At 32.4% G+C, this 14,260-nt stretch overlaps 1 protein-coding gene across 1 annotated transcript; it reads left to right on the top strand.

Moving 5' to 3' along the window:
* Positions 1 to 7,858: 7,858 nt before the first annotated feature.
* LOTGIDRAFT_84765 (hypothetical protein) lies at positions 7,859 to 9,141 on the top strand (the record flags this gene model as incomplete). Its single annotated transcript, XM_009048565.1, has 3 exons — positions 7,859 to 8,119; positions 8,561 to 8,782; positions 9,031 to 9,141. Coding segments are annotated over 3 exons (594 nt in total), but the record flags the coding sequence as incomplete, so codon positions are not given.
* Between the last annotated feature and the right edge of the window lie 5,119 nt (positions 9,142 to 14,260).

Below are 14,260 nucleotides of genomic sequence, written 5' to 3'. Positions count from 1 at the left end.
ATATGTTTTTATTGAATTGCAGGATAACTGAACATTCAATTTTAGATCTACAAAATGTATGGATAACTGAAATCGAGCTCTATCTTCTCGTTGAGCTATATATATGTGCATACAGATAGCTAAAATTGGGCTCCATCAGCTAATAAGGCAACTATACAGTTAGCTGAAATTACTGTTAAAGTAATATTTAGGCGACTATACAGATAGCTTAAATTTAGCTCTACTAAGCAATATTTAGACAAGGTTTTGGTGGTGGGTGTTATTTTAAAGGGACAATAGCTCATTTCTTTGACCAATCATATTTCAGTCTCAGAAACTGTCATAGCTCACCGTCGAAATTTGAGCCTTCAAATCCATATGTGTCCAGAATTATCTGCGTTTGAATATTAAAATGACGACTCGTCAATTTAAGATATTCTGTGTTATATAGAAAAGACATAATTATATAGAAATAGTGAGTAAAATTCTTAGTACATTTCTAATACTTCTGATGACATATATTTAAGATTAAAATCATCCCCACCCCCCAAATGGCACATCTGTCCCTTTAAATATAAATTAGATGCTATCATTTATAACGGTTTCTTAATTTTGGGCGTGTTCTCAAAATTATTCCGGATGCTATTTTGGAGAAGTTATATATATAGTATAAATGTGCAGTCAACTATTCAAATTCAAATACACTATCATACGTCACTTTGCATAATTATTCAACTTCATTTTAAATATTCCAGTGATCTGATACATTTTTAACATTTATTCAAGTTTTTTATTTTGGGGACGGTCAGTCTTCGGGTTATAAATACACAAAACTATGGCGTAATTTCTGAATGAAGTATTTGTTCAACCCTGGACTGTAGATTTGGAAGAATCAAACCCTCCCTTCCGCTCTCTACCCTCCCTTCCCATGATCTATTTGATTTATTTTATTACATTGAAACTTTAATACTTAATTCAATTTCAAAATTTAGCTGCGGATAGTTCTCGGGTTTATACGGTATATGAATAATTTCCAATTTTACCTTTAAATACATTAAACTATTGTGTAATATAACTATACATATTACATGTCGCTTTGTGTATCCTGGCATTCTGTCGAAATTGTAGCATTTAATTCCAGTTTTTTATTTGGGTGCAGTTGGTCTTCGGGTTTATACGGTATATGAACAGACGCAAAGTTTACCTTTAAATATACTAAACTATTGTGTAATATAACTAATATATATCCTATTTCGTTTTATAAAATAATAATTGTATTACAACATAGACAAGATTCCTTCTGAGATATATATCGCGTCAGCTGTTGGGTGTGACCGTTTCGCTAAGAGTATTTTTAGGTTACTTAAAATAAACACCCTAATAAATGATATTCTAGAAAACCTAAAATATAAAGGTAAACAATAATAGCCCACAAAATAACAAAATTTAATGATAGTTATTATTCTCAAATCGTTAGAGTTATTTCTTCTGGTATTGGGTGTGGTTATCATAAAACAAAACGTTACCTTGAATTTTATAATAACGTGTATGGATTATGGTCAACTCTACGACCACAGTAATTTTTAGGATTTTTGTGTTCTTTTTGTCTTTTCTTTGTTTTTTTTTTTATGTCTCTCATTTCACATCTGATGTTTCGATGTATATAAAGACAATAATCAAAATGTAATTCCGAGGTAACAATGGTCGGACAGTATATATTTTTGTTTTTTGTCTGAATTAAAGCCCTAATGGCTGGTACAACTTCCAAAATATAAAGTTTCTAACCCAAAGAATACATACGACTATCACTTATATACAACTATAATGTATTTAGGAGTTCAAATCAAAATCTAAATAGCATGATTATTCCGTTAAATAATTTTTACACAGTCATTAATTCGAATTCCTAACCCTTGGACAAAATTGTTTTAATAATAGGTTGAAATTTTATCAGCGCAAGACAATCTAAAAACATTACTATCATTACTATCCATTTTAGACTTGATATTTCAATTCAATTTATTTTATTTTTTTTAAACTAATTGTCAAGATACGATTCAGAAGGGATATTGTCCAGACAACACGGTTTATTTTCTAATCTAATTTCTTCAGGCAGATAAAAAACTGTCCTCTTCAAAATATTAGTTAAAAATACGACACGCAATGTCTAAAATAATTTTTATAGATTCTGAAATTAATCCGCTCTAAGATTATATTTGTCAAAATGAAACATGTAAACAATAAGCATAGAAAGATATAATTATAAAAAGTAGGTCAATAATGTCATTGCACATACCAGGAAGATTTCATGAAGAGTATATAGGCTACATTTTGTTTTAAGTGTGCTTTACTGTAGCCAGTATGTTGATGCACGTACGGGAAGGATTCGTGAACAGTCTATTTTGTTGAAGGTAGGTAATGTGGTATAGTCTTACACTGATGTACAATTGAAAAAAGAAACATCTTCCCCGCATGTATACATGTATAATATAGTCCATAATTTGAAAAACATCGATGTAAACATGGAGACGACTTCCAAAAATTAAACACAAGTAGTTTAAGGTATAATAAATGGTATAGTTATTTTTGCACATGCGAGGACGATTCCATGACAAGACCACTTTATCAAGGATTTTATAATATTGCTGTCTGATAAATGTCCAAGTTAGGTAATTATTTCAAATTTCATATTTTAATTAATAATTAAAAAGTTTATAAATCCAAAATGGAAGTCAAAAAGAAAAGCAGAATACCACTCTCTTTATACTTTATTAAATTTAATTTGTTCAACCTTACAGTAGAATTAATCAAATGAAAGTTACAAAGAAAAGCAGAATACAGATTTCTTTATCAAAATATCATCGTCATTAGTTAAAAGTAAATAAAAATATTTAAAATTCAGACTTTGATATTTACAGTAATTTAAGAAAACAATAAACCAGCATGAAAGTTGGATATAAAAGATGAGAAAAAAAAGATTTGTAAAGTGATAAAATGACAGAATTGTGAAGTCTGTTAATTTATGTTAATAATAGATTGTTATAATATGTCAACTATGTTTGTTAAAAGCTTGCAATAGACGAGGTATGCTGTCCGGTTCGACGTATGATACAGGATTGTCGATATGGTTGATAATAAAAGAAGCGAATAGTGTTCAAACCCAGACAGCGTTTATTAGTTTCTTTAATTTCTAGTGCATCAATAATCCTGCATCTCATCTGTTCGCAACTTAAAGAAGCTTACCCCCAAATCACAAAACAATTTTCCGGGAATATAACTGAAAACATTCCTAATTTTTACAGTGATCAGTTTAGGTCATAATCATATATTCTGATTTCTGATTTAAGTAAAATCCTACATTTAAATGCCATGGGTCTAATTTCACAATAACACAAAAGTCATTATATTATTACGCAATGATGGACTGAAAATTAGACTAACCGTATTTAGAAAGAATTACGATATATCTCTATTCGATCTTAAAGATGGGTTTCCTTGTCTCATTTATGAAAATGAAAATCCTAATATTTATATGAATAGAAATTAGAGGTGTTCTGATGACTTGGAAAAATATCAGGTGGTCTAACATGTCCATAATTAATTCATAATTAGCTAAATTAGAAGAAAATAACTAGCAGAGTTCCAATGAGTGACCAATCAAAAAAGGTAAAAAAATGTCTTTTTTTTTTTGTTTATCCAGACTGTACATACATGGACATTTATGATTGGTTGAAACTCTTAATTATATGCAATAAGGACATATTGATTTGATTAAGAATACATGGTAATTCATTAGAAACACCAATTAATCAAATAGTTTGCTTAATTTGACACTAAAAATAAGGAAAACCATCTTTAAGATATGATTGTCATAAGTGATATTGATAGTTGAAATCGAGTTCTATGGTAAATACCTAACTTCAAAATAATATCATCCTTAGACTAGAGAGGAGCTATAATTATCTAGTTTAGAATTAATTGTCACTTTCTTCGGCCAATATTGACCTTCTCTGGTCAACTTTTAAAGGCCATTTCAGACAGAAACGTGGAGGAATTTTTCAATTGTATTAAAAATTTAGGATGCGAGGCGAGGCATTTTCTACAAACATCTAGACTAATCACCATCGAATTGTTAGTTTTCTATGGTACTATTAGTTGGACAACCTGCTACGCTTCTTAACAAATCTTTCTCCTAAATTGTGATAACTTAGTTAATTACTTAGTGATTAGAAAATAGTATCATACAAGCACTGGCCAAGGTCACAACGTAAAACTTACTTCAGTGGTTAGATTGCGATGAGAACATAGTTTCATAAAAGCACTGGCCTAGGTCACAAAGTAAAAATTGCCCCAGCCTCCTACTCTCAGATGACGATCATATAACCTGGGAATTGTAGTATTGAGTATTGGAGCAGTCGGACAGAATTTTCATTTTTTAAATTAAGCTGAATCGTGCACTTTTAATATACCATGTATAATATATATCATATATTATGATCAATATGGTCGTTATAAAAATTTGAAGTAAAGCTAGATGGTAAAAAAGGAAGATCATAAAACAAGGAAACATCATATACTGATATTTAAAACCAAAATTGTTGTGACAATATTAACAAAAACGTTTACTGAAAGGCGCTTCTTTAGTCACAGTTCCTGTTATTAAGAACTTGATTTGATTTATAGAAATTAGCTTCCTCGAACTTCCAGGACCGGCTCAAGCTCATACCTACTTTGTTAATATATTTCAAATTCACAAAATTTCGTAATCTTGTGTAATGGCACATTTTTAAGTAAAAAGGTTTAAACAAACAAATCATTGTACCATCCCATAAACTGTCTTATATTAGGCGAAGAATGAAGTTCCTGATAGCCATAAATTGAGACTAAGTAAACGAACTCATCGAACAGGATTGTGTAATAGTAAGATATATTAGAAGGTTATTAGGTCAGATTGAAGTCGGGCTATCAGTTCTCGAGTTGACCTGTTAATATTCAGATTCTACTGGTAGAAATAACACTATCTCTGTACACCAATAAACCCATTCGTAAGGTGGAGTATATTTTTGTTATGTATTTTCGACATAACAAGCCGTAGGTTCGATCCGAGTCGAAACAAGATGAAATTTTGAAAATAGAAAGGGGATAAATTCGTCTAAATATTTGCTTGCTCAGCTGAAAAAGCTCAATAAAGCTGTCCGTATCCCTTTTCAGAGGGAACATCTGAGGTTTTGTTCGTCTGTAATCACTTCTTATCCAATTAAGATCTGTAATCCCTATCATCTGTTTATTCAAATTAAAGAACTTAACACTTAAGACCTGTGCCTGTGCTTTCGTAACTTTGTCATTAGTACAGACTGATACCTTTAATCCCTATCACCTGCATAGATATTTGACATCACCATCTCTTGATGCCGACATGCGTTTCAGATATAAAATCCTCATCAGGACAGCTGGTTTTGAAATAGATGTTTCCAATTCGGGAGTGTGATCGAAGAATAATGTTTTATAATTCTCAAAGACAATTTAAACATTCAACTTCAAACAGTTTTTAATTTTGAAAATGTCCTTTGCATGTCCTTGATACAAGATTCTACTTGATGATAGAAAATATAGGCTACAATTTAGGCCTTGCGTATATAATTCTAAATTTGACCACATGTACCTTATTTTGACAAAATAGTAAGTTCTTAAAAAGTTGTCAAAACTACATCCTCACGAATAAATCAAAAACAGGTAAAAAATATTCCAGATAAAGAGATGAAGACTAATTAAGATGATATTTGTACCTACCTGTTATAGCAATCCTTTCATCTATACCGCCAGTAGTAGGTAAACAGTCAGCTGTGATACAGGTAAATTCAGGTAGAACTGTGACAGGTAAAATATAGGTACAGTAATAATCTACACTACGCTCCACTGAGACTGTCACGTGATCAGCTACATTCCTACCAACCCAGCCTCTTTTCTACCCTTTTACACTAAATATTTTAGGTAGGGCAAAGGTAAGGAGTAAAAAACCTATATAAAAAAAAGTCCTTGAGCTGGTGTGCTTTTCTGTCGTATAATAGTTACAATGATTGAATGCAGATAATAGGCTACATAATAAAGATGGTGTTTCTTAGAATCATAGCGGGAAAGAAGGGGGAGATGGGGGTCACGGAATTGTCAAAAGGGGGCTCACATGCAAATCTTTCCAAATGCTTTCTAGTAAAAACAAATATGACAGTGTCATAAACATTATCTTTTTGATTTCCAACTATCGAGGGATCTAGAATATGTTACATGTAGAATTCAAGGCCATGGTTTCTTCTCCCAATGAACAACTAAAAGCTTTTTGGTTTTTAACTTGAACAAGAAAAACCCGATATAAAATACAGAAAGAAAAAAGTGAAAACTATCCAGTGTAAAACTGGGTTCATCTTCTTCTGATGACAGCAGTAATTAACTAGAATAGATACTTAACATTTTTACCGAGTAGAAACTTGTAAAGGTCGCCGGCTGTCGTCCACTATCTAAATATTTTGAACCAAACCAAATTGCGTGTCACTTATTCCTTTTCATTGACATAAGGTTTGGCTGTTGCTCGACAGCATTGTTTTTGAAATTGCATTTTCAATTACTCGTAAATGAACAGAAACATCGTTTCTAAAATACTACTGATATGAGAGTCTTAGATTACCTTTGCTTTGATGAAAATGCCAATTGATGTCAGAAATATTTGTCGGAAATTTACAAAGAATCCGAATTAGTCCAAAAAATCCAGCCTCTGATAGATATTTTGATGGATATCGACTGGAGTACAACTTTCACAATAGCTATCTGGAATGTAGGCAGATGTTTTGGTTTAAGTCCTTTAACGTTTAATGTCTGGGAGGAAGGTGTGTTAAATGTAAATTACCAAGCCCCGAAGACCGTCAACTGTCGACAACTGGCACAACTGTTTGTGTCGTTTGCGGACGAAAAACCCGGAAGTCCAGGGCTAGTTGTATCAATTTTCAGACTATTTTACAGAAGGAATATTAATTTATGAAAAGTGATTAGCGTTAATGAAAGTGCTTAAACGACTCTATCATTCGCACATTTTTCTAAAATGCTAGGTATTTTTAAAGTAATTAAGGAAGAAAGTTCAATTTTGTTTGTTAAAACTTACCCCGTGCTCGGAGAAGCAAGTCCATCTTCTTCAGATAATTATGTTAATAGCTACACCATCATCTATGAGGATATAAGTCTATAGAACTGTAGAGTTTGTGTGTTAGAAATTATGAGCCCTGTTACAACTAACCCCGGTCTTCCCCTGCTACAGTCTGTACAAATTAAAGCTATCAACCATTATAAAGTAGATCTATTAATTGAAAAGTTTATTGTGAAAGTGCTTTCGATGTTGGATGAAACAGATGGACTTCGCCCCATTCATTTACAGGAAAGACTTCTCCCCGCTTATTCTAGTTTATGGAGCTGTTACCACTTTCAAAGGTCGACCTTGCAACTCACAGAATCTGAAATGTTCAACCATTTGTAGTATAATAAGCAAGTGGTAGAATCAGATCGATCTCAAAACAAACCGATCCGATCTGAATGGCTTATTGACCACTGAGCTATGTAATGGATCTTCGCACATTATCCATAGATAGCATAGTCTTGCAGCTGACATGAAAATATTTTCTTTCACGGCGCTATAATTTATGGTGTTTCCCATCTTCCTTAGCCATATAAGCTACAGAATTTAAAGCGCAAAAGTCTTTTACCAATCAGGGCAGCCTGGGCTTTTATAAGACCGATCTCTTGATAAAGTAGGTTTATATGGTCAAAGGGAGATAAATCCATATTTACTAAACTCTCTAAATTTAAAGTCCAAAATCAATGTTCAACAAAAACAAATATGGAGGATTTGTCAGTCATTCTTGTGGCTATAGGATGTTTAGTCGTCCTGATTGGCTTCACGATTCTAGCTCTGCTTGTATATTCTGGACTTTTCGAAACAGTAACTGTCGGGGCAGGTAGTCCACCGATTGGGGAGGCTCTCATTGCGTACAGATTCGCCAGAGGCCCTTACAAAGAGGCTGGGCAGACGTTCACAGAAATCGCCCATTTGGCTCCAGACAACAAAGCCTTGGGTATCTATTATGATGAACCTAAACGAGTAAGTCGTATAGATTTATTGTAGCTCTACTCAGAATTTTCTTCTCATTATACTGATATTTCTTTCTCTGGTTGACATTTTCATCAACACTAGGACAATCTAAAAATCTCAGTAGACTATTGGTAGCATTTTTGAGTTGTCTTTTAATTCATATTTATGGGTAATTTGTCGTATGTGCAAAACGAACATAAGGAAACCAAAACAAATATTTCATTACTTCATTTTTGGAAGTCTTATTAGAAATTTACAAGGTGGTCAAGAAGTCGTTGTGCTTACTAATATACCAAAGAACAGGTATCACAGGTATAACATACATTACTAAATGACAATTTTCAGTGTATAGTTTCCATTTCATCTAATGCTACGTGTTGAAGCTTCAATCTTTACAATTTGACAAATGATAGTAAAAGCATTTAAATCTGTCATCATGTCTATTTTTAGGTTCCATCTCATTTAACGAGATACGTCGTAGCCTCAGTTCTAAGTCACGATGATCAACCAGTGGATGAAGACTTGAAAAAGAAATTTGAAGCTGAAGGATATAAATTATTACGTCTGCCCTCAGCGACCAATGTAGTAAAAACCTCATTCCCTCATATCAGTTCCCTTTCTATATTTATTGGTGTATTTAAAGTTTATCCAGAGATGTCAGCCTATGTACAGGTGGGTACAAGCCAAATTTTGTAATAAGCATTCCAGCCCATAGCTAGCACCTGTAGGGGTCTGTCGAGGGCTATGTTAGGCTGTATTCACTGGTGCACTATCCAATCAAACCGCTGCTTTTTGAGTAACATCTACAGCCTTGGATTCTTGCACTTGAAACTCAAAAACTCAAAAGAAATTTATATATCCATAGACATTTTAAATTTAGGCAGCGTTTTGAACTAAGACAGATAATATTTTTATTTCAGGATCATAAACTATGTGCTCATCCTTATTTAGAAATTTATGATGGAAAAACTATGCATTTTATGGCACCTCTAGCCAGGCAGGACGAATTTTACGTGCCAGAAATGAAGAAATTTACATCAGAAGGAGAGGTTGTCATGGAACCAGACGACGAATTCTACAACACTCTATGGAACATTCCACCACCTATGGCGCCTATTCCTGAACCTAAAGAAGAAACGCAGTCGAACGAGGCTGAAGCATTAGTTACTGACAATTTAAATTCTGAAACTGCTGATGGTCTAACCGGACATGATTCCGAAGCGAGTACTGGGTCCTCTTTCGAGGAGCTGAAATTTGATGGTGAATCAGAGGGAGTTGGAACACGGAGAACGGAAAAAGCTGATTCACCAGATTCTACAACCGTTTGAACAATGCAATGTTACTTTGAAAAGTATCTAAATATTTTTCACCAGACACAAAGATATCGAGAGCCACGGCATTTTGTCAGAAAGTTTGTAACTAGTTTACATCTATAAACCTGATTGGTCAAACTTATCATTATAATAACATCCTATCTTAAAGTTATGATGTTCCTGACAACAAGCTAGAAATCGGATTGGTGGATATTATCACATCAATAAAATTGGCCAATCAGAATTCTTTATTTTGATTTTGCGTTGATGAAAATATGAATTTTTGTAAGTTAAAATTGGATAGAAGCACATTTCCCTCCTGAAAATGGCTCACATATTGGTTGAAAATTGCCCTTGTAAATATAATTTGAGAAGGATTTGTACACTTATGTTTATCTAAGACTATCAGTATTATTATTGAGGCTGATATTCCAATTCCACTATAAACAATAATCTCCATTCACTAAGGAAAGTGTAAATTTCTTGACAATATTGTACATATCTTTATAACCTTGTGATATTCTTCATTTTCTTCGATGTCATTTTTGAAAACAATTGCAAATTTGGGGCCAAATGTTTTTCATGCATGTTATTTTTGTTCTTAAATTTTGTTGTATTAACACATTTTGTTCCAAGCTTTCTCCCTTTAAACCTAGAAATATTCTGGTGTCATTGCTTAATCTTTTGTATATCATCCACAAGTTGGTTCCCTCAAGTTTGCTTGTTGATGGTCATTTAGCGATATAACTTCATGTTTCTAACAGCAATTATTGAGACCTCATTTAATGATGACATGGCTTGTTCATTATATTAAATCCTAAAATTGTAAAGAGGTTTTCTAAACTTTGTATGTGTATCAGAGACACTGACAGCATCAATTTGCACCATTTCAATCACTAATTGCAAAATATGCTTTATCACGTAAGGACTTCGCAATTAGTGACACTAAAATCAAACACTTAGTTTTAATGGAATTGCAGGATTTGTCAGATAGAAAATTGAAATGGTTTAAATTGATGCTATCAGTGTCCCTGATACACATACAAAGTTTTGAAAACCTCCTAACCATCTCTTTAAGATAGCTAGTTTGAAAATGAGTATAGAACATCAGAATGTAGATCAAGTGACCTCCATTGAAAGCATTTGCTCTCTTAGTATTTATTATTATTATTATTTTATAATTGAAGTAGATGATGCATTTTTTAAAAGAATTAAGTGCAATTTGGGATTTAAATTTTTGATATATTTCTTGAATTCAGGGAAAATGGAAATTGGTCTTATGATTGTAGATAGTTATATTTTAGAGGGATTGTAAAGAGTTTTTCTAAATTTTTCATTTGAATCAAGGACAATGATAGCATCAATTTACATCATTCAAATTTTCATAATTTTGCAATTCCACTGAAATTAAGGGTTTTATCACACTGCTATCATAAAGGCCTTAGATATTATTTGCATCTTTTGCAATTGTGAAGTTGTATGTGGTTAAGCATTTCTATAATTACAGGAACCACAGACATCTGATGCCAAAATTCTAGAAAACTCTTTTAAACTTCTTTAAACTGTACTTGTGTCTGGAGTCATCATTGATCAACTAAATCTAATATTTATTTTGTACATTATACTGTGATGCTTTGTAGAATTTATAAATAAAAAATTAAAAAAAATTTTTTTATTTTTTATAAATGTGAAAAAATTTTTTGTTAGTTGGCAAAAAAGTTGGGAACTCGAGACTGCATCTTTAATATGACGAAAATCTGGCATTATCAACATTTGCAGGAGGCTGTTGGCAAGCAACATTCTGGAGCTGTGATAAACATTGAACATAATCAACAGAATCTTTTGTGGCCTGTGACAATTCAAATTCTTTATCTTCCGTGGATGGAAAACTTGCACTAAATCTAAGATTAATTCAAGACTGAGTTTTATCAAGTTGAAGAGCAGAACAAAAAGAGGAGACTATTCCTTTAATTATGTATTTTAGTTGTGGTCTGTGATATTATATTTGACTAGAGTAGCGTCCCTTTGGTAAACATTAGAATGGGAAAGAAGATGGCGGAGCTTGTTCACTGACCTTCCCCTTGTAGTAGAAAGCGTTCTTGGTAACCATCAAGATGAAGAAGTTTTTCAGAACCATCACCAAGAAATCACCATCGAGAAAACGGGGAAGCTCCCCGAGCCCGGTCCGGGGTTTGGGAGGTGCAGGCGATGCCAAAGGATCGCTTCCAAACGTTTCCCAATCTCATTCTCGTTCTCAATCGAATGTGTCTCTGAACACGATCGGTTATGATATCAAAGAAAAAGACTTGCCAAAGATCCACAAAGCTGCATGGAATGGAGACTTGAATAAAGTGAAACAACTTGACAGAAAGGATGCCAGCCCTGTGGACAAAGAGCAGAGGTAGGAATTCAAAGACAAAGTTCATCTTCTTTCATTGTACTTGGAACATGATCTGACATGATTTTTAGCCTTATGCCTTATGGATTGTCTTTTGGTTCCTGACAGTCTTCAGAATAGAGGAAATGACTAACTGTCATCTGAAGAAACCTTTGATCTGGGAATTAGCATTTTCTTTGAAATATGACACTTAAAATAGAATTGTTAAATTTGCATTCTGAAAACTTTATTTTATGAAATTATTAAATATTATTAATTGAATTATGGTTAGCAATTAGAAAAATTGCCAGTTGAGAACTGTCGACTTCCTTTGGGATTTTACCAACTTCATTTCTGTTTTTTTGCAGAACTCCATTACATTTAGCATGTGTGAAAGGTCATGCTGAAATAGTTCAGGAATTACTAGAATGGAAGGCCAAAATAAATGCTCTGGACAGCCATAATAAGACACCTCTGATGAAGGTAAGAATTTCTCTTTCTACTTGTTTATTTCACCGATTATAGTTGTAAAGAAGTTTTCTATTATTTTTATGTGTCGGAAGAAAATTATGGCTTCTATTTGCATCATTGCCATTTTCCTTCAGATATCTTGGTTTCTGTAATTACGGAAGTGCTTTAACTGTATTTGATGCCACCATATCAAAAGCTGCTAATTATATCTTAGGGTTTTTGTGAAGGATATGTCTGATTGAAAATCTGAATGGTGCGAATCAGTAATCGATGCTATTAGTGTTGAATAAGTAAAAACACTATTATGGATATACTACTTCTTCCTTTAATTTTTACAATGTTTCAATTCACATACATACTTTATACGTTGCAAAATTTAAATAAAGAAATGACGACACGTGAAAATTGTGTTGAAACGTTAAAGAGTTATACCATAATATACCCCTTGTGTTTTTTTGTTATATATACTCTCCACTTCTAAAGAAAGGAGTAGTATATCTATAATAGTGTTTTAATTCATTTAATGTTCTTTCTACTTCTAAATGTCGTTTAGAGATTAATGCTATAAGTGTTCTAGAAAGAAATACGGTAACAAGTTTTAAGGTTTATGCCACGAAGGATATCCTAAGATAAGGCTACATTTTATTTTGCACAAAATTTAATTTTTGATTGATTAAGTTTATATTTTTGCTGATGTTTGGGGACTTATTAAGAATATCAGAAACTATTTTGGCTCTAGTTTCCTGTAAGAACTTGTCTAAGAGTTGCCAAAGTGTCTATGGAACCGAACAGATGGTTTAATGAATATTGAAAGTCATGCTAATTAATTATTAACTAATTATTCCTGAGTTTTAATTAACAAGATTTTATTGTTATCTTTGACTTGCTACTTATCATTGTATTGATCGTAAATTCATTAAAGATTCATGATGATTTTTATCGTTATTTCACAGTTTTTTCTCCTTGACCTTCATTAACTCTTGGATTAACCCACATTTTGAAAATCGATAAAAAATTTGGAAAAATATTGATGAAATAATTTTACAAGTGATTTTAACATAAAGAAGCCCAAAATATATAGATACATGTATACTGTTTGTTTTTCTCACAATATTTTAATAGATGCAGCATTATCAAGAAAAAAATACATGAAATAATGAATTAGATAAATTTTAATATTAGATTACCGTACAAAATTATTTTTATGTTAATATTAGATTTTAGCTTTCTAGATACTGGAACTCAATTTTAAAAACTCAATATAAATCTTAGTAGCAAAATTTTTAAAATTTGACCTATGGAGAATGACCTGGCATTATTTCTACAAAATATTTTATGATTGGGGATTTATTCTCAAAAACTTAACTAAGATAAACTCCTGATTTTAAGAAATACAGTTATCTGATTGGATTAGAAACAAAATTTAAAATCAATTTTAGTGATTGACCAATCAGATGATTGCAGAACTAAACGCATCTTCAAGTTAAGTTTTCCAGAATAAGGCCCCAGGTTATATTTCAATTGGTGAAGTTTGACTTACAACAAATTCTTATCTGAAGTTTTTGGGAGAGACAAGAGACTGATCCTACATCTCTGTACAGTTTGGATGTGCAGTGTTTATACCATATTTTAACAGTGTTGTTAATTACAGGCTATAGAATGTCAACAACTATCATGTGTCAGGATTTTACTAGAAAATCGTGCTAACGTGGAGGCTATGGATTCCCATGGTAACAGTTGTTTACATTTAGCAGTCCATGATGGCAACTACGATTTAACGGCTTTACTACTCCAAGCAGGCGCCAGTCCAAACGCTAAAAATAAGGTACATTTTTTTTTATTCTAATATTTTCATATTGTCAATCGATATTTAAATAAGAGGAGTGGAAATATTTTCCTGACAGTTGTAATGGCTTAATTTCAACAAAATTTCAAATTGAGTCGTTTTTTTCCAAGAATATTTTCTTTCAATCTGCTAAGACTTGTCAA

The sequence above is a fragment of the Lottia gigantea genome (genome assembly GCF_000327385.1).
Source record: "Lottia gigantea unplaced genomic scaffold LOTGIsca_124, whole genome shotgun sequence".
Classification (NCBI taxonomy): domain Eukaryota; kingdom Metazoa; phylum Mollusca; class Gastropoda; family Lottiidae; genus Lottia; species Lottia gigantea.
Note: the sequence above shows the minus strand (reverse complement) of the source record. Positions and strands in the feature narration are given on the sequence as shown.